General features: G+C 41.9%; 1 protein-coding gene across 1 annotated transcript; it reads right to left on the minus strand.

The window, feature by feature from the left end:
• Nucleotides 1-5,005: 5,005 nt before the first annotated feature.
• On the minus strand, nt 5,006-23,617 carry PTN (pleiotrophin). Its single transcript, XM_009333038.1, has 4 exons — nt 23,509-23,617; nt 21,824-21,997; nt 20,622-20,783; nt 5,006-5,058 (listed from the first exon to the last, which is right to left on the minus strand). The coding sequence occupies exons 1-4, from the start codon at nt 23,615-23,617 to the stop codon at nt 5,006-5,008; spliced, it is 498 nt and encodes a 165-aa protein (XP_009331313.1).
• Between the last annotated feature and the right edge of the window lie 553 nt (nt 23,618-24,170).

Here is a 24,170-nt window from a genome sequence, read left to right on the forward strand (position 1 = left end):
ACATTGTCTCTAATTTTCGATCAAATGTGATGCATTTCTGTCGCCTAGGAAGCCTCGCCCAGATTGAGCTATGACAAAGGTTTTACCGGCAAACCACCCTCCCATTGAATCCAGGGAATCTCTTTGCTCATTCTTGTATTTCCTTGTTCATTGTCATCTTCTGATTAACAAGTTGCTACTGTGTCTTTTAATCTTAGAAGGACACAATGTGAGGTACCTGACGGTGGGGGCTTGCTGGGGCTGTTTTGCAACAATCCAGCAAGAAATGGAGAATACAGCCTCAAGCACGAGGAAGGATCAACAATATCCACAGAAGTTTGGCTGAGAGGTAGAGTGTCTTAGCAGAATTGACAGAAAACCTACAAGTACTATCAAAATTAGGGATGAGTGGAGGAAGGCAGACAACAGGTATAATCTGTCCCCGCAAAGGAGAGAACACAGTCAGAAGTTCACAGAAGGTGCTGTCCTAGAGAGTTTAAAAAGATTGAATATGAGATACCTACCCCACTGACATACTGCTTCCCCTTCCTATAAGAATTTGGCAGATGTGAAAGACTACTGTGTCATGTCAAAATGGTGTACCTCACCAATATTTTGCTTTAGAAAAGTGGCAGGTTTACACTGTTAATGTTGTTGCAGTTCCTAGACTGAGGGAAAGTCAGGTTGGCTTTTGTCCCACCCTCATCACTGACATTAGACTAAGGAAACTCAGATAAAGTTCATCATATGTTAAGGGATTTCATTAAACAAATGGGAATGCTACACAATGTTTATCTTCAGATGCTCCCTGCTAGCAGCATGGTTAGTTTCAGGGGTTTTATAGGCCTGTTTCCATAAACAGTCTCTGTAAGTATTCACTTCCCCTTAGTTCATCCTAATGCTCTGTTGTTTTGCTTGAATTGTCCATTACCACATGCCAAGTGGTGAAGGATACACACCAAAGTTCAGGAAATACGTTATGTTTTCTCCTATCAACATCATCATAACTTGCACTCCTAAACCAGAAAAGACAGACGTACTATTGTCTCCTTTTGACATTGCCTCCTGTTGGACACGGTCTTTTGGGGTTGGAGTGAGACTTTACTTCTCTGTAACATTCTAAATCTGATTAGTTTTATTTAAGGCACAAATCAAGCAAAGCATAAAAACAAATGTGCCAGCCAGTAATTCTGCCTTCCTTACTCAAGGAGCATGCAAAAGAAGTTTGTATAAAATGCTCCTGACTTCATACCTGTCTCTTCTGGACAAAGTCTCCAATGCTGTTGATATGTTTTATAATTATTATTCTTTCATTTCTTCTAATTTTTCTCCTTTGAAAACCAGTACAGTCCAGAATATCATTATGGAATTAGAAGAATCAGTAAGTTACAACTTAGTATCTACCTACATGTACAACAATTGTTTTCCTTTCCTGGAGCCTTGCCCTGTAGTTTTGCTGCACTTTATAGTCTGTTAAATATGCCAGGCTGACAAGCAATGATTCTCTTTCAATATGGGCACTTCCGTCAGGAGACATGTCTAAGTCAGAAAATGCCCCAATCCTCAAATACTGTTTTGAATCAAGATATAGACAGGCCTAATTGCTTAGAAGCACGGCTCAGCCTACTTAGAGGAAGGGAAGGGAGATATACCCAAATTCCCCCAAGTTTAAACTTGCGAGAATCCAGAGTCTGGGTGCAGATTCATCCTTAGCTGATGTTCAGCAACTCACCCCTCTCTTTTCTAAGAGATTTGAGCGCTCAGAAAAAGGCTGTCATTTGGGGGATTTCTATCATCTCCTCATACCGTATTATAGCCGTAGCAAATGAAGATGGAAACCACTTCTCAAGAGGAACATTTGTGAAACAAGCTTCAGTCAGTTAAACTAGCTAAGCAACACATCTATGTTAAGTCATTTTCCATTTTAACAGGATAGCACCAAGAGGGTGAAACACATATTTCATCTGAAGTAGCCGCCCCCACAGGACTGTCAGACAAGCTTGTCCTCCCAAAGGAGGGAGGGTAGAAGATCAGAAAGCAAATAAGGAGAAATTTCAGAATGACTCAAGTGGAAACTGAGCAAGATAGGGTGGGAAGAGGTTTTGTTCAGATACTTGCCTCTTGCTTTCTTGATAATGTCACTAGTGAAGCAACTGCTCCTGTTAGGTACCAGCTACCTCCTTTCAGAGCTGACCTGACTGACCAATTCTATTCAATCTTCCTCTGTGTTCTGCCATGAATTACTTTTACCATCTCCTTCATAACCAGAGTTTCCACAGAATGTTTTCTGCTGGTTTCTTGGAAATTTTCTTCATCATTTATAAAAACTATGACAGATACAACTCCAATTACTGTCAACAACAAGACGCCAAAAAACAAAAAAAAAGATGTGGAGTAGTACAGAGGAAGTGTTCTCCTATTTCACATCCTTTGCTACCAGGACTCCTGCGATTTATTCTGGTCCTAACATGGTATTTTTTTGTTTATTTCTTTGTTTTCTGTAAACTCTCTCCATGGAGGCCCTACACCACCACAGGAACTTGACTGGCCTCCTTCAAAAACTATTAGGAATGTTCCTTTAACAAGCCAGATGGGCAGTTAATCGTAAGGGCCATAAGGTGCCGGAGGAAACACATGGGAATTTATTTTCTTCTTACTCACAGAGCTGGAAATCAGAAGTCACATCTAAGGTTTGCTAAAGGATAGTCAAACTGTTGGTCTCAGCATCATCCCCAACCCCTGCCAGCTCCCCGTGAAACATGGACTAGATTAACCAGTGTAAGACAATGGTGCAACAGTGTTTGCACAAAAAATTAAGTGAACTGATGCAGCATTTAGACAGACAAACCTTTGGTGAGTGAAAAAGCTTCTTTCTCCCTTTGCTTTCAATCAGACCTACCAATCCATTAAGCTTAAGTCTGAGGCACAAGCACAGGTAGACCTGATTAGACCATGAACAAACCAAATAGCACCCAGAACCACCCAAATATGAGCCTTTATGATTTTGGATTTGGTCATTGCACATCCACCACACGTTGGGGACATTTTTAACTATACCACTGGGCTCAGGTATGTCTAACAGCATAGTCAAAATAACAAGGACATCAACATAGACTGCAAAACACACCCAAAGAGTCTGGGAAATAATTGTGTGGCTAGTCTACCTTGAGCTATGTGCAGCCTTGGCTAGCTGGCTTCAAAAGGGTTTGGGAACGTCTACAAAAGGACTTGCCTCACTGTGAGTTCAGATCAGCCATACCCTCCATGTGAGAAAAAAGAGGGCAAGCTCTGCAATTGTTATAAATTTTTTTGCATAGAAAAGGGGAGTGATGTTAGTCTGGAAAAAGACTCTCTGCCTATCTACAAGCTAATCCCAAGAGAGCAATGTGATTTACTCAAATGAACACACTCTGCTGCAGCTTCGCTGAAGTCAGTGGGTACCCACAGCGGTACAAGGGAGACTATTCCTCTTGACCAGCAGGCAAGCCTGCAGCCTACACAAATCGCAAAGCTTATTTCTTGCTGTTGAATTTTAAGATTCAGAATTTAAAAGCAATGATTTTGAAATTAATTTGGGCACTGAAATCCCTTATGTTTCCTCTAAAAAGTCTAGTCTGCTGGTTGTTTAGTTTGTTAAACAACCCTTTACCTGGGGACAGACCAGCCCTTTGTCAGATCTGTTTTCTACTTTGTGACTTTTCTCAGGACTTATTATCATTTCAAACAGGTAAAACTGAAAAAAATGAAATTGAATTGAAAGCCAGCTGGTTATAATTTTTCTTTTTTTCTTCCCTGCAAGACCATTTAAAAAAAATAAAAAAATCACAGAACTATTTTTATTTTGACTGAGCCTTTCCACGGTCTTTTTGCTTACATAAAAATGGAAGAAAGCAAAAGGTACTGGTTTTATATCTCCCTTCTGCTTTACTAACAGAGAAACAAAAATTAATTTCATTCCTATTGGTTTCAAGTCCCACAAATTGTCCCTTTTTTGGTCAAAAATATGAACAATCTGAGGCAGTTTCCAAACAGATTTTTTTCTGTTACTTCCCACCAGACATACTATTTTTCAACCAGCTATTATTAAAATCAACAGGAAGATTCCCGCTGATACAAAAGGGCATTGGGTCAGGCAGAATCGCAACAATTTCAACTAGATTTTTGTGAAAAGGATATTCTCCCTTCTGGCAGAATAAACACATAAAAGAAAGCATTTTTCAGCTTTTATAGGTAAAACAGAGGACACTACCATCCACCAGTGTTGATATGCTAAAAAATTGAAAGTTTTGCTATCCTTCCACTTGGAAAAATCATTGCTAGAAAATCATGAAAAATTAGGACTCTTCTATGTCCAACTGTTGAAAGATTTCAGAATTTTTACTGCCACCATCCAAAATATGGCCAAGGATAGGAGTGCTACTGGTTTTTACCCGGAGGTGGTGGCATTTTGGAATGAACATTCACCACACATCCAAAAAAATTCTATACCTGAAAATACTCAACAAAATGCCCCCATCCTTTCCTTAAACAAATAATTTCATACAGTTATTCAGATGTAATAAGAATTTAAGAAACAAGTCTGGGTTTTTTCAGATATAAGGTCCCAATCGTAAATATAATTGCATCCAGCCAGAATCCTATGTTCACACAGGGCACCACTGGCTTCAGCGGAGCTCCACACAAGTTCAGGTTCTGCTTGTATGGAGTAATTACCAGATTGAGACCTATGGCAAGACTTGAGAAAAAAATATTTTAAAAACCTCTACATTGTTCAATATACAATAGACATAATTTTCTAAATGTGTTTGGAGTCCTTTATTACAGGCCTCTAAAAATTGTTGTTAGGGTTATACATTAAAAATACTAAAGTAATAAAAAAGGAATTTTTTTTCTGTGTTTGCTTGTTTCCTTCTATGGTACCATTAAGCTATAAATAATTTTAGGATAAAATGCCTAGGTATAAATGAAACTGTTAACTGATCGTGTTTGCTGATGTCCCTTTCTCACATTGCCCAAGTTGGCTCCATTAATCCAGCATCTTCTCTTGTTTCTTGCCTTCCTTTTTCTTCTTCTTGGATTCTGTCAAGATAACAATAACCATAAAAAATTAGCATCTAGCAGCCACTGCAATAAATTTCATCCAATACACCTGAAAGTTCCCCTTGTTTTCTCTATGCATGTAAGAACTAATGTTGTTTCCTCATTCTGAACAAGGAAAGGGAAAACAGAAGGAAAAGAAGGAAAAAAAGGAACAGCCGAGGCGCTAGGGAAGATGGAAAGGGGGGTGCGTGTCCAGTTCAGAACCCTTCCTATCTGAGCAGCTGACCCTGTTTGGCATGCAAAGCATTGTCTCAGGAACTTGCTTCAAAAATAAGAAAACAGCAGGCAGCTCCTGGAGAAACCGGGTCATGGCTCAGTGGAGAGCTGGAAGAAAGCTTTGCACACACTACCCCCACACACACCCCTCCCTTGCTTCCTTTCTGTTTCATTGTCAGTCTTTGGCTTTCTCTGAATGTGAGAGCAACTCCAGAGCGTGGTGAGAAAGCTCACTTGTTTCTTTAGCTTCTCCATTGCCAACCCTTCCCCCTTTGTCTGGGACAAACACCTACGTACACTTGAGAGGCAACTGAAGTTTGGCCTGGAGTCATTAGAGCACGGTCTGTCCAGCCATCTGGTACTGACAGGACAGGGAAGGGACTAGGGAGCATCTGCTTCTCCGGTTAATTTGGGGTAAATAAGGGAACGATGTGCAGGTACAAGTGAAAGCTTATACATTATACTACCATCTGCAGTAACTTTCACTGTGCTATAGGGTAGTGTGGTGTTCTACAGGTAGAGGAAATTCACAGAGGGGCCTAAAAGATGAATATGAATTAAGGGAATTAGGTACTCTTGTATCACATGTCACCTTGTAACGGGGGAAATAACAGCTCTCACTGGGAACAGGAATAAATCCTTGTGGATAGCACCACAAAACACGGCACAACAGGCACTACAGAGAGATAGTAACTGAGTTTCTGTGAAGCATCTTTCCTGGAACCAAAACAGCAAGCACGTAGACCCACATTTGCCTTAACCCAGATTTCACTTTCCTCCTTTGAATCCTGCCTTTGTTTCTTCCTTCTCAAAAAACACCGCCCCCCCCCCCCCCCCCCAAAAAAAAAAAAAAAAAGAAAAACAAACCAAACAAACCAACAAAAACCATCTCGGGTTAAATAACAAATATCACCCTGAATGAGGAGACAAGCACTCAGCCCTTAAGGTGGTACTCTTCTTTGTGAATACGATTCTTCTCTCTCTGACCAGTTTGGGTAACACAGACAGTCAAGCAATCGTCAGCTCTGGTAAAACCAACTTACTTGCATTAAAGCCAAGGGAGCTACACTGACATCTTTCAGTATGGATATGCCAGGGTACCTCCAGCAGAAGGCAAGCTTAGGTTATCACATTTCTCTGATGGTTGTTTCTCCTGTTTGTTAGTGTTTCAAAACAACATTCTTTTCTTCATCTTTTTCAACAAGACAAAAATTGTTTCCAATAATCCTTCAGTCAAAGCAAAATAAAAAACCTATTTCATGTTTAGTCACATAATCTGCTCTAAAATCTTTCCCTTAAAAACTCTGCTTAACATTTAAAGGGATAATAATTTAAAACAAGAAGTAATTTGTTTTAGTCTGAAAATGTGAACATGATTTTTTTTTTTGATTGATTGCACTCTCTCCTGCACTCTTCTCTTCCCCCCCCAACACCGCTTTCTCTGAAAGAAACACAGCATTTTGTCAATCAGACCAGCACTGGAATCTGTAAAATCTATTTAGACCCAGCACAAGCAGAAAGGCACTCTGCAGACTTCAACTAAATTTACTAAAAGCAAAGGAGACATATGAACGTGGGCAGACCACCAACAGGACTCTACTATGTGCAGTTCACGTTAGGGGTGAAGTCACCACCAGGAGAAGGTTTTGGTCTGGAGTCATGTGATCACATCAGGTCCCCATCCTCACTTGACTTGACGTACCACACAACCCACTGTTTATTCATTTGCACTTGGCCCCTGTGGGTCTATATCAGCTCCTGTTAGCAAAAGCTCAATCCTCCCTGTTGTCTACCTTGCGATAATCTGCATATCACCCAAACTGCCAAACCCGTCTACCTACAAAGATAAGTGATTCTGCTTCGTGTCTCAGCAGAGTAAAACCCTCATGTGTGGGATGTAATTCCTCTCACATTAAAGGTACTCACACCACCACAGCTTAATTGTTCAGACAGGTAAGTTGCATTGATGCAAAGCACATTTGCTCCATGAAATGACATGCACCCCCAGAGTTGTGGGGGGAAAAGGGGGGAAAAGGAGGGAAAAGGAGGGAAAAGGAGGGAAAAGGAGGGAAAAGGAGGGAAAAGGAGGGAAAAGGAGGGAAAAGGAGGGAAAAGGAGGAAAGAAAAATGCTCAAATATTTCCCAGTCCTTAGGCTCTTTTAAAAATCCTACCACAGACACCAATAACCAGGTACTGACGCACGAAAATGTTGCTGTTCATGCACAAGTCTGTTCACAGCTACTCTCCACCTATTTTGACTATGGTCAGGCTACAGACTACGGTATATCCATGGCTAACAAAGTATAAAGTTGCTTTAAGATGTACTTTGTTCATGTTTTTTTCATTGTTCAGACCTACTCTTTGCATCTGTGTCATTCAGGCTTTCATTGTTCTCATCTCTGTTCACCCTACATTACTATTTCAACTCTTATGACAAGCTATCTAGTCAGCTCACACAGCCCCACTGGGACCCATGTCGTCCTGATCACTTGGCCTGCCAGTGCTCCCCTTCCCAGGGTAGCCAGGCTTGACTGAGAGAGTCACCATGCCAGCAGTGCCAGCGATGACACCATGCTCAAAAGCCCTGACCAGCTGAGAGTACAATGCCAGTACAAAGCTCAGCAGTCCCATGCCCCAGCACCACCTGTAGCCATCTACCAGTTCAGTGAGGGAAAGATCCCCCAGATACACTGTCTCAGATAATCCCATTCAGATTCCTATTCCATACAGGAAAATTATCAAAATTCAATTCAGCTTAGCACAGATTGGATGCAAGACCTTTGGTTCAGCCATTTTCTACCAGGCCTCTACCAGGTTGCTCTTTCTACCTCTATCTCTACCAGGTCCCAGCCTGCCATCAGAATTTATAGTAACCCATCAAGCAGTGCCCACTGAAACAGCCTTTACGATGGGGAAGCCACTATGCTGCTCTCCACATCTCACTGGCGCTGCAAAGCACCTTGATCTCAACGACACTCACCACCGAGCCAGAAGGAAGCAAGAAAAGCAACAAGGTGAACAGCGACTGCCCTGAGCAGAACACTGCCATCTGCAAGCACCTGGGTCAGCAGCAGCCTCCTTCACTTCGCCTACCCGATTAATGCAATTTTGCAAAGACAGAGCTGCGGATCTGTGCATCACCTCTGCATTGGCTACAGGGAACGTGTTTGCCGCGGAGAAGTGCTACCAATAATATCAAGAGCCACTATGACGAGATGACCTGACCAGATGAAATCCAGGTTCACACCAGCCCACGCAGAATTTTAATCTGAATCTCTTCACTGCACTGTTCGTTTTAAAGCTAGATGGTCCAGTCTTTTCAGGGGTGAGCCAGTCACCAGCCAGAGTTATCTTTATGAGCTACCTATAGTGGAGTTCAGGATCCAGAAAGGAAGGGGCAAAGCAAAAAGCAGGATGAGAACCCTAGATTTCAGGAGAGCAGACTTTGGGCAGTTCCAGGACCTGCTCAGCCAGGCTAAGTGCCCAACTGCGACAGAATTATCCTACAGGCCAAACGTGGCTCGCAGGCCACAAGCTGGAACATCTCAATATAACGCTTTATGAAAGGTATGTAAATATGTTTGATATTTACCGTTAAATACATTAATTTTAACACATTATGTGCCTTAAAGGTATTTATCCTGCCAATACCAGGGTCAGCACTGAGGTGGGAGTGGGTGCTATCTCTCACTGTCTCTCAACACTTGAGGCGAGCAGGCTGCGCAGTGGGGGGAACGGACGAGGGTAGCTGTTTGCCTACTGCTCCAAGTGCACCATGTGTTAGTGCCCCAGTGTCCTGGTTTCAGCAGGGATAGAGTTAATTTCCTTCCTAGTAGCTGGTACAGTGCTGTGCTTTGGATTTAGGGTGAGAACAATGTTGATAACACATTGATGTTTTCAGTTGTTGCTAGGTAGTGTTTACACTAGTCAAGGACTTTCCAACTTCCCATGCTCTACCGACTGCGGACGAGGGTAGCTGTTTGCCTACTGCTCCAAGTGCACCTAAACCACGACACCCAGCCAAACTGTCCTTCCACCTCCAGCGTGGCTCAGCACACAGCCACACTGAGGAAAGCAGCAGCAAAGCAGCAGCAGGAGCTATGCCTTCTCCACTCCAGACCGGGCTTCTTTCACCTCAAGGAAACACTTAGCTTTATCATCCCCATGCATCCTTGCAGCAGAACAAAAGTACCATAAGATTGAGCTACATGTGTCCAGAATATTAATGAGGATGACAAAACAGCCCTCAATTTTTGTGTCTGTTTTACAGCATACACTTTCCTCCTTCCCTCTTATCCCACAGAGAGGGGCTGCCTAGCGGTGCTCTTACTCAGATGGAGGCCAGGATCCTGGACCAGGGCACTCGCAAAGATCAAATTCAGAATACCTGGCAGTCCCTGCAGGGCACAGCAACCAAGGACTGCACAGCCATGCCGCTCCCCACTGGAACCCAGAGCACTCCAGAGAGATAAAAACCACCCACGTAGTGTTGTACCAACGGCCCTGCAAGAGCGAACTTGTCAATGCAAACACACTGGTTTATCTAATCATTCATTACCTGAATAACCCTATGAATAGTTGTATGCCTAAGAATTATTCACAGGATTAAAAGTTGTGTGGTCATGGATTAGCACTGGACCCACTTCTGTGGGTCCATGATGATCGGTAACAAAAGTTCCAGCAAGGATCTTACTGAGTAAACAAATTAATTTGATATGCAGAACTTTCTCTATGCAATTTGGAAGGGCAGCAGCCCTCTTTAAATAGTCGTCTTTATTCTGGAGCCTCATTCTTACTATGCAAGCAGCAAAGGAAAGTAATTATGTTGAACAGGAGCCACATACCATTTGAAGCCACTCTTAATGTATAAGGTACAAAAGGGAGGTAATTACATTTTAATGGAAGCCAAGCTTTGTAAGCCAAGATTTGCAGGTATTTATTTTCATTTGTTGAGAAGAAGGTAACAATTCACCCATGGCACTGCCAAACTCCTATATATAAAAGTCAAGCAGTGTCCCCAAAAGCAATATAAATCATTCAAAATAGCAAAAACTGTGCTGATGGAAGATTAGAGCGAAGAATTTCAACACCAGGTGTTCAGGGGACAGTTTTCCCAGGAACTAGCACTCAGTCCCACTGAGTACAGAGGAAGGCAGGTTTTCTAAAGGGCTCCCTACCTCTCACTGGGGCAAATTTTCCAAAGCACCTACTTGCTACAGTGGCACAGGGCAATGGTACCATTGGGTGCAGGGCACTTCTGAATTTTGGGGATGAAATGCCAACCCATGTGGAAGGGAGCAGTCTTGACTTTGATGATTTTATCCTTTGGTGAAAAAAATCTCATCCTAAAGGGCTTCACCCTGCTCTCTAGGAGCAGAAACTGTACTATCTTGTGATTTCCATGATTGTAGAAAGAAATCCCTTGATTTCTGAAGTACCCTTTGAATATGGTATTTCTTCTGCTTCTAGAGAACCTTTCATGGCCATCTAACTCCTTTTCCTCCGATTTTCCTGCCTTATATAAAGCATTTATGTATTCCGAATGAGTTTAAGAAAGAAAACTATATTACGATAGCAATTTTTTCCAAAATGAATTCTTCTGAAAAGCCTCTTTGAGCAACACACAGTTCTACTGGTTGGAAAAAAAACAATACTCCACTAGCTAAACAGCAGTAGAAGGCAACTCTCCAATGAATCAGTGACCTTGATGTGACTTTTACTTCATTGATATATTACAATTGATTATATCCCCTATACTTTAACTCTGTGCTGTTTAATGACTTTCTCTAGTTGTCTGCATATCTCAGTTTCTCCATTCTTCCAGTCACTCCTCTCCAGCAGGTTTTGTTCTGCTTCTCACTTTGCTCAATTTCCATTTTGGATAGACTTCGATTTGTTCCCAGTTGAACACAAGATGGACCCAATTCAAACCTAAAGGGTGGAGCTGCACTGTATAAGCAAGGAAGGCTCGCTGCAATGTGTGTTATGAACAGGGAACAGGTAGATTTATGCCTGTAACAAACACTAACATATCTGACAAAGAAATGGACCGAAGAGCCAGCCACTCATGGAAAATTTCACTCATTTTCCATCTCATTGGAATTGCAAGAAGAAATCAATGCAGGGAAAAATTAATCCAATTTATTCTAAAACCATCCACAAAGCTCTGAAATGATCTTAGACAGTGAGAAGCCATTGCTTGAACCTGACATTTGGATGTAAGACCTAAAAAACATTCACTTTTAACATCCTTACATAAAACTCATCAGGAATTACAGGAAGCTTTTTTTTAAGAGGTAATTTGTTGAAGCCAAACATTTTCATCAGAAAGGTTTAATTTTGGTGATTTCCTTCATTCAAAAATTTAGGAGAAAAAGTTTCAAAATTGCCTACACAGAGACACACGCATTTTCTGATTTTACTAGATGGCCTAATTGCCCAAAGACAAAGATCAGGAACATTTCATTTCATTTTCTTTAAGTCTGGGTCACATGTATCTAAGATGTTAGAGCCTTAAGAGTAAGTATGCAGAAGATCGCAATGGATAAACTTTTCAAGTGAAGCTTGTTTTGCAGTTGGAGACTGCTGAAGAGGTCTGGCTAACTGGAAAGTGATTTCCAGAAGTAGCTCACTTTGCTGTTCTATTTGCTGCTTCTTCTCATCTGCCTCTGGTACATTTGTACTGCTGCTTCTGTAGGGTATGGACTTTCTTACTGTTCTTTGTCATGTTCTATGCTCAGCACAAGAGGGACCCAGTCCCAGCTGGCTCTTCAGCCCTCTGTCTATGCTGTACACAAGATCCCTCTTAATGCCAGCGAGACAGGAGCAGGCACAGACTGATACATTCAGAGTTTACTCTCTGCATTCACATGTCTGCAGGAGACTGCTGAAAACAAAAAATATTAAAAATCCATTTGGCATTTACCTGTATCCACAGAGAAGCAAAAAGATCACAGATTGAGGCAGTTTATATGTCAAACTGAGATCAGTAAATAGCTATTTAGCAGAAAGTTATTTGTGATTTACTGTGAATAGAGACCCCATTTTATCCAGTGAATTTTTGAAAACCAGGCACGTGCATTTCTCGGTTGTACTTTCTGCATCTGCCGCAGAGGGGATCTACACTCAGGGCAAAGGACACGGGCTTTGCTTTGATCCATGCTCCACACTCTGAAAGGTTGCCTGCAAAACTTTCGCAGTAAGCATAGATAGGAGAAAAGATAGAGAGATGGTGACATGGAAAATGAGACGGAGGGATAAAGAAGGGGGGGGGGGAGCTTGAAAGGAAAGGAAGTGAAGAAGTAGAAAAGGAAAGGAAAGGACAGAAAGGAAGGAACAGAGCTTTCTCTCTGTTTCACTGCTGGGAACAGTAATGAGTGTAAACATTTGCTGATGGCATATCTTTTATCACAGCAAGTCCCACAGCTTCAGGCATTTTCACAGCTCAAGGGCACTGACTAATGCCAAGGAGGCTGGACTGCTCTAGCAAGCCAGGAAAGTGAGACAATGAGCATGTAACAGAATTGGCACACACAAGGCTATTTAAACTTTCACCCACAAAGGTCTGCATTAAACCCTAAAAGAAACTCCTGCAGGCACAAGAGGGTTAAACAAGAACATTTGTCACATCCAGTTTTTCATCTTTTGGGGCAGCACGGGAAAAAAAAAAATCTGAAATACAAACCAGGGGGTGAGAAAACATGGAGGTCTAGGTTTCCCATGAAAATTCCCAACCGTTTCTTTTCAAAACCACCTGTAAAAGCTGTAGAACAACTAAAAATTGAAAAATACTTATTTAAAAAAAAAAAAAATCTCTTTCTCCCTCTCCTACAAACATTTCCTGCTCCCTGGAATCAGGGCTGTGTCAATCAGATTGATATTACGTTATGATCTGATGATGCATTCAAATTATTTATCCAAACAGTATAATTTTTCAAAGGTACAAAAGCAGTCTCCAGGGAGATTACAGCGCAAAGCCTCCAAGAAACATAAGGAAATGGAAGCAGAAAAAACACAATTAAAAGACATCCAAACTATTAGTTACGGACTACACTGGCAGCTTACTAGCAGCTTGAGGCTGGTCCATACTGTAACCATCATTGTGTTTATTTTTCTTTGACGGCTTACTCTTGCTCCCACTTAAATTGAGAAAAATCTTATTTCCTTATGTTAAGGCAGCAGGAGCCAAATCACAGAGATGTGTCTCAGAGCCTAAAGTTTCCAGTGAGTTTTACTTCATCTTGAAATAACAAGCCTTGTCCTCAGACTAGCAAGGGGCACAGAGGAAACACAACCAAGCATTTAGTACACCATCTCACCCCTCTGGACCACTGTTTCTTCCCTTGATTTTCACATTTCTCAGCTCCATAAGGCATAAATTATTCATGGCAAAACTGTCTCTCACAATGTTTATGCAATGCTTAGTACAATGGCACCCTTTTTCAGCTGGGGCCTCTGGGCACTCATGCAATACAAATAATCATGATGATAGCAACAATAACAACAGCCAGCTATGCTGTTCCCACTGGGCATCCACTGCCAGTGTCTGCCCTGCAGAGCTCAGATCACTGTATTTCACTGCAGGCTCCTGGTCAGTGCCAGAGGCCATTCTTCAATAAACCTGCCTCATCCTTTAGAGCAAAAGACAAACCTCCCCATTTTGCCTTTCAGGTTTTTGTTTAACTATCAATCACAGCTGTTTCCTAATATGAGAAAATCCCTCATTTTTATATCTAATTAGTTTGAGCAGATCCTATTATTCTGCCTCCTGTAATACTAATTATTACGCTAGCTGCATGCCTGCACGACTAATGAGTTACATTAAAGACGGGGAATTCTGAAACCTACTGAGGGAGATACAGCACGAATGTGATGCCAAAACAGGAGACACCAGCATCTTTCAAACAAAAGAAAATCACAGTCCTAACAAGTCATTTCTTCTCCCCCTGTGTCCCCTCCAGTTACTCTTTCGAAGCAGACATTTTGTTGCTGCACAAAGGCAAAATTGAGGCAGGGCACCCCAGAAAAAGCAGATCGCCCAACATGCAAAATGGAGTGGGCCACAGGTGGTCATTTTTGTCAGTACAGCACCCAGTTTGTCTGAGCAATGAATAGCTGCTTATCAGGTGAGCAATTCATTCAGACATCGCTGTCAGCTCCTTGCAACAGCCAGCAGCCAAGTCACCCTGCCAAAGCGCAGTCGGTCTGCCCTGGCAGTGCACTGTGAGCAAGATGTTCTCTCTGCAGGTAGAAATCAAGGCTGCCACTGTAGTGCTCAAAAACCACATGTTGTTTTCTCCTCCTGGCACCAAAGTAAGGATGGGGATATACCTGCTCATTAACAGAAATCCAGCTCTAAGTTTTGACACCAAGCTCCCTAAGAAGACATGAGGTAAATCAGTGTCAAACACTGTCTTAAATCCACTGAGATTACTAATGTCAAAACCAAAGACCCTAGTTAAAGACTGTAGTTAAGACACTCACCTTGAAGTAAATTGTCACATTCTGGTAAAAAAAGGGAGCAGCAGCTACTAGTCAGAGCATGGAGCCAAGAGTCAACAGCTCCTAGCTGAGTGCCTGGACCTGCCACTGATACTATGCAAACCTGGAAAATCATTTAGCCTTTCTGATTTTCAATTATTTTCTTTAAATTGTACTTCCTCAGCTCCAAGGAGTGATAGGAGCATTAGCTAATTGCTACCTGTAAAGATTGCTAGATAAAAGAAAATGTAGTGCAGATTATTTATATTGCGCTAAACTCCTAAGTAAAGCTCTTCAAACGATATGAAATTATTAAAAACACAAGGAGTGTAGTCGTCCCTCCACTGCAGTAGCATGCACACCGTGCCAAACACAGGGAACTGCACTGACACCTTGCTGGACCCTCAAATGCTACACCTGATTTGCATTACAGGAAAGAGATCACGGCCTTTAACAACTCGGGTAGGTCTTGCCTTCATGTGAGAAACACTGTGTGTTGGAGGATGCGATCTCTGGACACCACCCCAATTATTAAAGACAACAGTGGTGTAAGCAGTGTTAATGTTTGCCAACCATAGTTGGAATTGTTTTCCTACGTGGCAAGGACTGAGCTGAGCCAGGATAAAGTAACTCATAGATCAGATATACTGTAAATTGATAAAAAGTTGGGAAGGGACATGCATTAAAAAGAACTAAATACATCTGGGTGAAAAAGTTATCAGAGAAAAAAGGAGCATTATTCAAAAAATGAAGGGTACACTGCAGAAAGACCAGGCAGACTGCTTATTCTATTTGATTTTAACTTAATCAGGAGAACAAATAGCTAAAAGCATAAGAGATATGGGGAGAAAGACAGGAAGAATGAGAGTGACAGAAAGAGTGAAAAAAGAAATAAAGCCTATCAGGCAACCCAGCTCAATAAAAATAAATTCCTCCTCCCTCAGCGGTTAAAGCACAATGTTTCCTGAATCCTGACAATACCCCATTCTTTTGCTTTCTGGCTGGCTGGAACCCGAACAACCATCAATCAAGTTTGGGTGGCCATGAAGTAGGCCAGACGGAGTATGTCGGAAGTGTTTTCTGCTCTTCGGTGCAAGTTGGCCATTAGAGCAGCCACTCGACACAAGTGCCTGAGTCTTTCACATCTGTCAAGATAGTTCAGGGAGACCTTGGACATCCCCGGCCTTGCAGACACTGATTAGAATATGCAATTGTGTGTGCCAGAGGAGAGGTGGCTGCCTCCACTGGGATTTTGTGATAAAAATTATCCTTTCATCCTTTCCAGCCTTTGTGACGGGCTTTCTCATGACCTCATTTGTGTACTAAATACACAAATCATGGTGTCTGGGATATCACTGCCACGTTGCTGACAATCTCTCTGTCCAAATGCACAATATTCAAAAACGGATGACAGTTTTCATCCTCTGTTAACTATACTTTAGCACAGCAGCCCCAGACCAAGCTATTGTCTTCCAATCTTGGAACACCTCAGCAAAGCTATGCAGAAAAGAGCTCGTCAGAAATTCAGATAAAATTCAAATTCCTGATTCATCATCTGCTCTCCCCCTTAAATCTGATATACATAGAATTTCCTGGAAAACCAAAATATACTTTTATCAGCAAATGTGCAAAATTATAACCCTTGGGATTTTTCTGCAGGTATAATTTTCTTTTCTGTTAAGCATAGATCAGACTTCTATGAAACAGCAGTCATCTTCCAAACAGTTAGGTGAGAGGAGAGAGACACAGGATTCATCCTACCAGCAAAGTTGCTGCATGTTCATGAGCTGGAAAGGTGGATAAGCAACAGGAGAGCAGCAGTTACAGATTATATCAATTTATTTGCATTTTCCTCAAAGAACAGAGAAGGTGAGCAGGAACTTCAGACACCAAACCACACTAAGGAACTGTGTTAGGTGAAATCTGATACACAATACTTCATTGGGCAAGCCTAGTTGAAATAATCTGCCTTACCCACACACTTTTTTGGGTTCTTACATACCACGTGTGCTGGTTTTGGCTGGGTTAGAGTCAATTTTCTCCATAGAAGCTAGTATGGGGCTATGTTTTGGATTTGTGCTGGAAACAGTGTTGATAACACAGGGATGTTTTAGTCACTGCTGAGCAGTGCTGACACAGAGTCAAGGCCTCTTCTGCCTCTCACACCGCCCCACCAGTGAGTAGGCTGGGGGTGCACAAGAAGTTGGGAGGGGACACAGCCGGGACAGCTGACCCCAACTGACCAAAGGGATATTCCATACCATATGACATCATGCTCAGCATATAAAGCTGGGGGAAGAAGTAGTAAGGGGAGGATGTTTGGAGTGATGGCGTTTGTCTTCCCAAGTAACGGTTACGCGTGATGGAGCCCTGCTTTCCTGGAGATGGCTGAACACCTGCCTGCCAATGGGAAGGAGTGAATAAATTTCTTGTTTTGCTTTGCTTGCATACACGGCTTTTGCTTTACCTGTTAAACTGTCTTTATCTCGACCCACGAGTTTTCTCACTTTTACCCTTCCGATTCTCTCCCCCTTCCCACCAGGGGGGAGTGAGCGAGTGGCTGTGTGGGGCTTAGTTGCCAGCTGGGGTTAAACCAGGACACCACATTAATTAACTTTTTAAAAAAATACATCAGGGAGAATTGTGAAGGTCTCAGATAAAGATATCTCCTCCACATGCAAGCAGTGATCAAAAGAAAAACATATTTAGGTTATTTAGTGGGTATAATGAACAATAAAGGAAGTATTACAATATTTTCTTTTCAACACAAATCTGTAGAGGATGTGCTTGGAATACTGTATACATCCAGTCTCTTCAACTCAGAAATGATTTAGCAATAATAGAAGGAATTTAGGTAAGTCCAGTAGAGAGTATTCTTATTGTGGATAAATTGTTATACAACAAAATACTTAAGTCAGAGGTTTTAGCTTTAAAAGATGGCAAGTGACAAAAACTAACAGAAGATATATAAAACTACAATTGACTGGAGAAGCTAAATAGGAGCTTTTACTCACCCCATTTACAATATGAAATCAAAATGTAATGGAGAAGTTACAAACACGACCTAATAGAAGGAAAATTTCAGGGCACAGGAAAGGGGGTTAGTCAGGAACATCATGAAAACAACCCTTTTTCTGAATATACTAGTATTTTTCAGTGCAATATTCTCAGTCAGTTCACATCTGCTTTTGGTACTCCCAATCCATTGCTGTCAGAGGTGTATTCAGTGATGCAGGTCTTGAAGCACACACCAGTCAGAAAGGTAACCATTTAACGGTAGAACAGATTCCTGTAATCAATAAGCCCCTTACTTACTATTCTGCTGCCAGAGCTCCCAAATGCCAGAGAGTCACTGCCCTGCTACTCCAGGCAATCACAGTAGGAATGTACGGCACTTGATCAGCATTTACAGGTCTAGCTGCATGTCAATACAGACCTTATGCAACACTATGCCTCAGAAAAAAATTGCTGCTTCCAAATAATGTATCATATGCTTTTTCTCTTGTAGTCTTGAGCCACTGATGCGAAGCTATGGGTGAAAAGGGAGCCTAATATGTACCTGCAGTCCATTCCAAGTGCTCAGACAATAATCTATATCTTACTTCTTGTCTCCAAAGAATTAAATTGGGTCCTATTCTAACTATAGATTGAATAGAGTTTAATTTTTCCTTTATCTAGATGTGGGTGGGGACTTACCTCCAACCTGTAATTTCCTTCACCTCAGGAAGAAAACAAATACTCTTATTCCAGCTAACATGTCAGCACTCAGATTTTTAATTCAGAAATAAGGTTCAGTAGGGCACAACATTTCACACAGCACTAATCTGCTTGACCTAATTTCATACTCTAGTTCCTCCTACTGCTGCCAACATACTGTCCGGTGTAGCTCCTATGTAGTTATGCCCACAGATCTGCAATATGGATTTCTTATCTTTAGCTCAGGGCCCAGGCAGGCAAGTGTGTGACTTCCATGCGTGCTTCTCCTACTAATGCCAACAGCAGATGAACGAGCAGGTGGCATGCAGGAAGATGCCGTGAGATTTCAAACGCAAATCAGGAGAGCAGAATTTCTGCCCACAGTTGTTATGATCACAAACCTACGTTTGTACCTATTTCTCCTTTTGCATTCCTTCAAATCAAATGAAGTCAGGTTTCCTAATTAAGTCAAACCACATAACTATGTTTGCTGCAGTCAGTCCCAATCTGAGTTTCAGTCTCAGCTGTGACTCACTCATATCTAGAATCAGTTAAAGTTAACTCCAATCCAGCAATTTCACAAGCCCTGCCTTTAAAACTATAACTTGAAAATGACCCTGTACCACCCAACAGCGCTGCTCTCGCAAAACGATGCTGCATCAACACTCGTCTCCCTCTCCCCTTTTCTGACAGCCATTGACAGAATATACTGACTCAACGGGAGCAGAATAAGGCAGAAGGCTACTAGTAGCTCGAGCGGCAGAGGCATTCTGGCAGCACAATGGGAAGCTTCATTCAGTGAATTCCCAAATGCCACTTAGGCATGGAAACTTACTCAAAAAAACCCAAGCTAATAAACAATAAAATCACACAGTTCAAAGCCCTTCATGCATTCCCACCCAGCCACTTCCATCCCCAAATGAAGATGTTTATTGCTGCCAACTCAACCAAGTCAGCTGGTCTCTCAAAATCTAGTTGTACCCTTTCTACTTCACAGCTTGTCATTATCTACACAGGTTCTAGACTTAGTGCTTATCTGATAACTCCATGGATGGTGTGCGAGGAAGACCAGTTACAGCAGTACCGGCTGCAAAGCAGATGGATGCATGCACACACACAGAAAGCGTCTGCAACCTCATCAGACGTGTCTCTGGTTGCACAAGCAGAGCAGGCCACCTGCAGGTACTCCTCAGATCAATGATGCACCACCATCCACTATTTGAAAATTGCTGGTCCAAGTTGCACCTGTCACTCCTAATCACATTTATTTTTATAATTATCCAAGTATTCAGAGCCTGGAATGTGTTAAACCTAGCTGGTTGTAAGCAAACAAATGCCAGGGTAGCATAGCTCATATAATCCACTTAAAACACATTACTTCTGTATCTCAAACAAGATCTCACAGTTTTAGCTCCCACTATAAATCATCCTACACACACAACACCTGCTACTCCAACAAAAGAGTACATTAAAAGGCTTTAGTGATTAGAAAGAAAATAAGTTTGTCTAAGGGACACCTGGAAACACAAATGCGGGGCATATGCTTTTCCGTGTACTAGGAATTACACTGTCACTCGCATTTAAATAAGACATATACATTCCGTACTCTCCTTCCTGCTATCTTTGAACAAAGAATACACAGCCCCAAGAGTGCAAAACATCCACATACCCTCTTTTCAACATGCAGTGAGCAGAACACCTCTTCAATACTACCTGTCCAGAAGGAAAGCACTCCCTTTTTCAACTAGTCATTATTTGATACAAAACAAAACCTACACAAAAGGTGTCTTTATTGAGAGATGTTTTTGCATGCTATTATTGGTCTGTTCCTGTCAACAGGTGAGTTATGAAAAGCGCCTGTACCCTGGAGGTGTAGTGAGCATAAGCAAACTGGTAGCAGTACAGGTGGTCTAAGGTTAAAACTGGAGCTCTAATCTTCAGCTCACCTCTTGTGTGTGAGACTTCCTTGACTACACAACTCGGGAATATTGTCTGCCTGACGGCTGGGAGGTAGGAGCAGTGCAGAACTGAGGAAAGGCCATGAAAGTACAATCTCCTGTACTACTGAGTTCCCACTGAAGCATGCAGGACATCACAAATCCAGTGGTTTAAATGAACTAGTGTGCAGCTTTCCGCAAATGGAATTTACCTTGAGGTTTGGGTTTGGTAAGCTTCCCACAGGGCTTTGAGATTGTCACAGTCTTCTGGCAGTCAGCATTATGAAGGGCTCTCTTTAGGTTCCCGGTTCGAGTCTTCAAGGCAGTATTCAAGTCACATTCTCCCCAGGCCTGGAACTGGTATTTGCACTCCGCTGCAATAAGCAAATAAATAGCAATTTTTAAAACAGAATGACTGAGTGTGAAAACAGAAATGCTATGAGTCTAATAGGATATCACAGACAGCCAGTGCTTGTCGACAAAAGGATCATGCAACTGAAGAAAGGAATCCCAAGAAAAATTTAAAGATGATTTGCAGCGATAATTGTAGTCGTCCCCTCAAATGGTTTAAAATGGAATCCTCTTGCTTTTGCACGGATATTGCATTATTGTCATATAAAGGAAAATACCTTCAACTATGAAGATACACAATAAATAAAAAAAAAAAGAAAGAAAAAACAGCAGTGGGAAATGTCATTCACATTCTATATGGCTGTTCCTTCATTTTTGTGATGCCAAAGGTTACCAAATGAGGATTGAATAGTTTCAAGAATTTATGTGCAACTATGAACTTGTCAAGTCTGTAACTGCTGCACTGATTGCCTTGGTAAGGTCACTATGATGTCAAAGCCATACAAGCTGTTTACTAGAAAAAAAAACAGGTTTGCAAGAGTAATCAGATCTGAGTCCTGGACAGACATCTTGTCCAGGACAGAGCTGATGTATCTTTCTGAACTGTTATAGATTAACCTTCTGAACGAAATAATATAGATGAAATACACTGGTCTTCATTCACTCCTTTCAATGCACACACTGGTAGACACGCATGCTCCATGCTACAAATCACACTCCGCAAGGTCACGTAAAGCCTGTGGTAACCATCGCAGAAATTCACAGCTGTGAGAGAACATGACACTTACACTGCTGCCTTATATAGGGTTGTACATTACAGGAGAGCAGATTTAAACACGCTGCTGGAAGACTGAGTTTACAAGAAGTAGGCTACATGGACTCTCTGCAGATGAGCTGCTTTGCTCTGAAGAAGCTGCCTTCTGATGCCTTACGTGTTCCAGCCGCGATGAACTTGAAATACAGAAGTAGCCCCTTCACCAAGGGGCGAAGCAGAAAATGCAGACTTTCTGCTCCACACTTAAGTAAAAAAACAAAGCAAATCCCTTGAGAGAGTAATGCTTACCTCCAAACTGCTTCTTCCAGTTGCAGGGAATCTTACACTTCTGAGTCTTGGTGGTTTGTTTGCACTCAGCTCCAGTGCGAGTGCCCTCGCGCGTCCCCAGGCCACAGTCACCACTGGTGGGCACACAGACGCTCCACTGCCATTCCCCACAGTCAGACTTCTTCGCCTTTTTGTCTGGATGAAGACAAGGAACCAAACCCAAGGAAGAGAAGCGGTCAGTACCCAGAGCCTATGGATCACTAAACACCACTAAACAGTCACAGCACCTGAAAGGGTGAAGAAGGAAGACATTTGTAAAACAATTGCTTCAAAAGCAAAAGTTCTGGCATCCTCTTCACAGTTCTGCAGAGACAGGTCAGCCTCTGACTCCAAAGCAGGGTGGATCATTCAAATTCAGCCCCATTACCATGTCTACTAGAATATCCACTTAGATATTCTGGAGTGGATTCTCATCTTCAGAATGGGGAATCATCTAGAAACCCTCAGGGATCACTGACCAAAACATGCAGGAGAGCTCTCCTAGAAAGAACACTCCTCTGTCTCCAGTAGCTGATGGTATGCAAATATTTTCAGTTCCAACTGAAGCACTTACACACTATACAGATTAGAAATGTATGTGTTGACGTTGTGTATCAGAGGATTTGAGCACCTCCAGGGAACAGCTGTGAGATACAAACTTTTCACTTGTATACCATGTCACGTTTTATGTCAGAATATGACCAAAACCCCAAAGGTGAAGAAGAAACTACATGGAGAAGTGTACTCGAAATGCTGTTAATGCAGGTGGCTTTGTTGCTCAGGGACAAAAGTAAGGATCATGATTTAAATTCTTAAACCCAAGTCTGATGAGAAAAGACAGCAATGTTATAAAATCCAAGGGTTCACAAAAATAATTAGTTAGGGCCCTAAAATATCACGAGTAACTTTAAATAACCTTATATAAAATTATCTTCCTTCTATCTCTTGTATATTTATGTTCACATTTTCTTATATTTCCATACAGCCACAATGGTTAGAAACACCTTTTTTTTTTAATGGGAACACTAATTCTGATAGACTCGCAGGTCATATAAACTGGTGTGTAAGTAGCCTGTAAATACTAAGACCTTAAGAAAAACACCAAAAGATGTGTTCCTTAAAAAAATGTCAAAACTGGGTTTGATAGATGTCAGTTTTCCACCCCAGGCCTGTCTCTCCTATAATGAGGTCTGAGTTCATCACTGACAGAAAGCAATTACCGCTGGATGTCTGGCTGTCTATCTGCAGCAGTGAGTTAGTTCAATTCTTTGTCAGAGGATTTCCACATCACACAGCATTGGCATATCATTGTCATATACAACACTGAACGAACGACATGATAACTGCTCTTTCATCACTCCTGTTTGGTTCTCCCTAAGTCAAGCATGAACCTATTCCCAGAGCAATTTTTAAGCTGCCTTGCAATACACACTCTGTGATAAACTGAGGACTCCAGTCTCCGGGGCTGTTAAGCTGCCAACTTTCATGGAAACTACTTTCTGTTTTCCTGTTAACACAGAACAACATGTCACAGCCACAAATCCCTACCTTGTATGTCAAAAGGTTAACGAATGACCTGAATTTCAGAACAAAACCAGAAGCATTTGACATTCTCCCACACATACAATCTATCTCGGGGATCAACTCGGAATGACACCGGACCTTACCTGGTTTCTCTTTTTTGCCAGCCTCGGTGGTACTCACAGCTGCCAGAATGAAAACAAGTGCCAGGAAGGCAGCTGTGAACATTCGACGTTGCTGTTGTTGCTGTTGCATTCTGGGGATTAACCAGAGAGGAAAAAAACGTTGGTTAGACTGTAAAAAGTGGGACCCCATCTAAAGTGTTGCTACAGCATTTTTGGGAAGCTCTGCTTCAGGGCCACAAGACACAAGCAGGTCAAACATGATTAGCCATTGGCAGAATGGGCAATTATCTTCATTCCAGAGAGAATACAAAGATTTTTAACAATTATTTTCCAGCCTGTGTACCAAATCACTGATTTACATCGCTGATGTTACTGATGAGTTTTGCCACAGGAAGTTCAGTACTTATTGCTCACCTTCTAGAAACCTGTCAGAGAATCAAGGCTCCTGATGGGCCTGGAACTCCTCTCTTCTTTCCTGACCTCTGGCTGTGATTTATTGTGTAAAGCTAAACATAACACATACTTTGTGTTTCAGCTTACCCGTTCATATGAAATGGGGAATACTACACTGTCCACCTTGCAAGGGTTCAAGTTCTTATCAGGCTTACTTGACATCTGAAAAGAGCTCTTTCATGAAAATTTATACAGGTAATATGTGATGCATTATCTTAATTGTCATTGGC

The sequence above is a fragment of the Pygoscelis adeliae genome, unplaced genomic scaffold, assembly GCF_000699105.1.
Source record: "Pygoscelis adeliae isolate BGI_AS28 unplaced genomic scaffold, ASM69910v1 Scaffold38, whole genome shotgun sequence".
Classification (NCBI taxonomy): Eukaryota; Metazoa; Chordata; class Aves; order Sphenisciformes; family Spheniscidae; genus Pygoscelis; species Pygoscelis adeliae.

Bases quoted from the DNA above. Each gene is read 5' to 3' on its own strand.
- PTN (XM_009333038.1), bottom strand. From the start codon at position 23,617: ATGCAACAGCAACAACAGCAACGTCGAATGTTCACAGCTGCCTTCCTG. The intron at 20,784-21,823 runs GTAAGCATTACT...TGCTTATTGCAG, and splicing joins CTGGAAGAAGCAGTTTGGAG to CGGAGTGCAAATACCAGTTC. The intron at 5,059-20,621 runs GTAAATTCCATT...TTATCTTGACAG, and splicing joins TACCAAACCCAAACCTCAAG to AATCCAAGAAGAAGAAAAAG.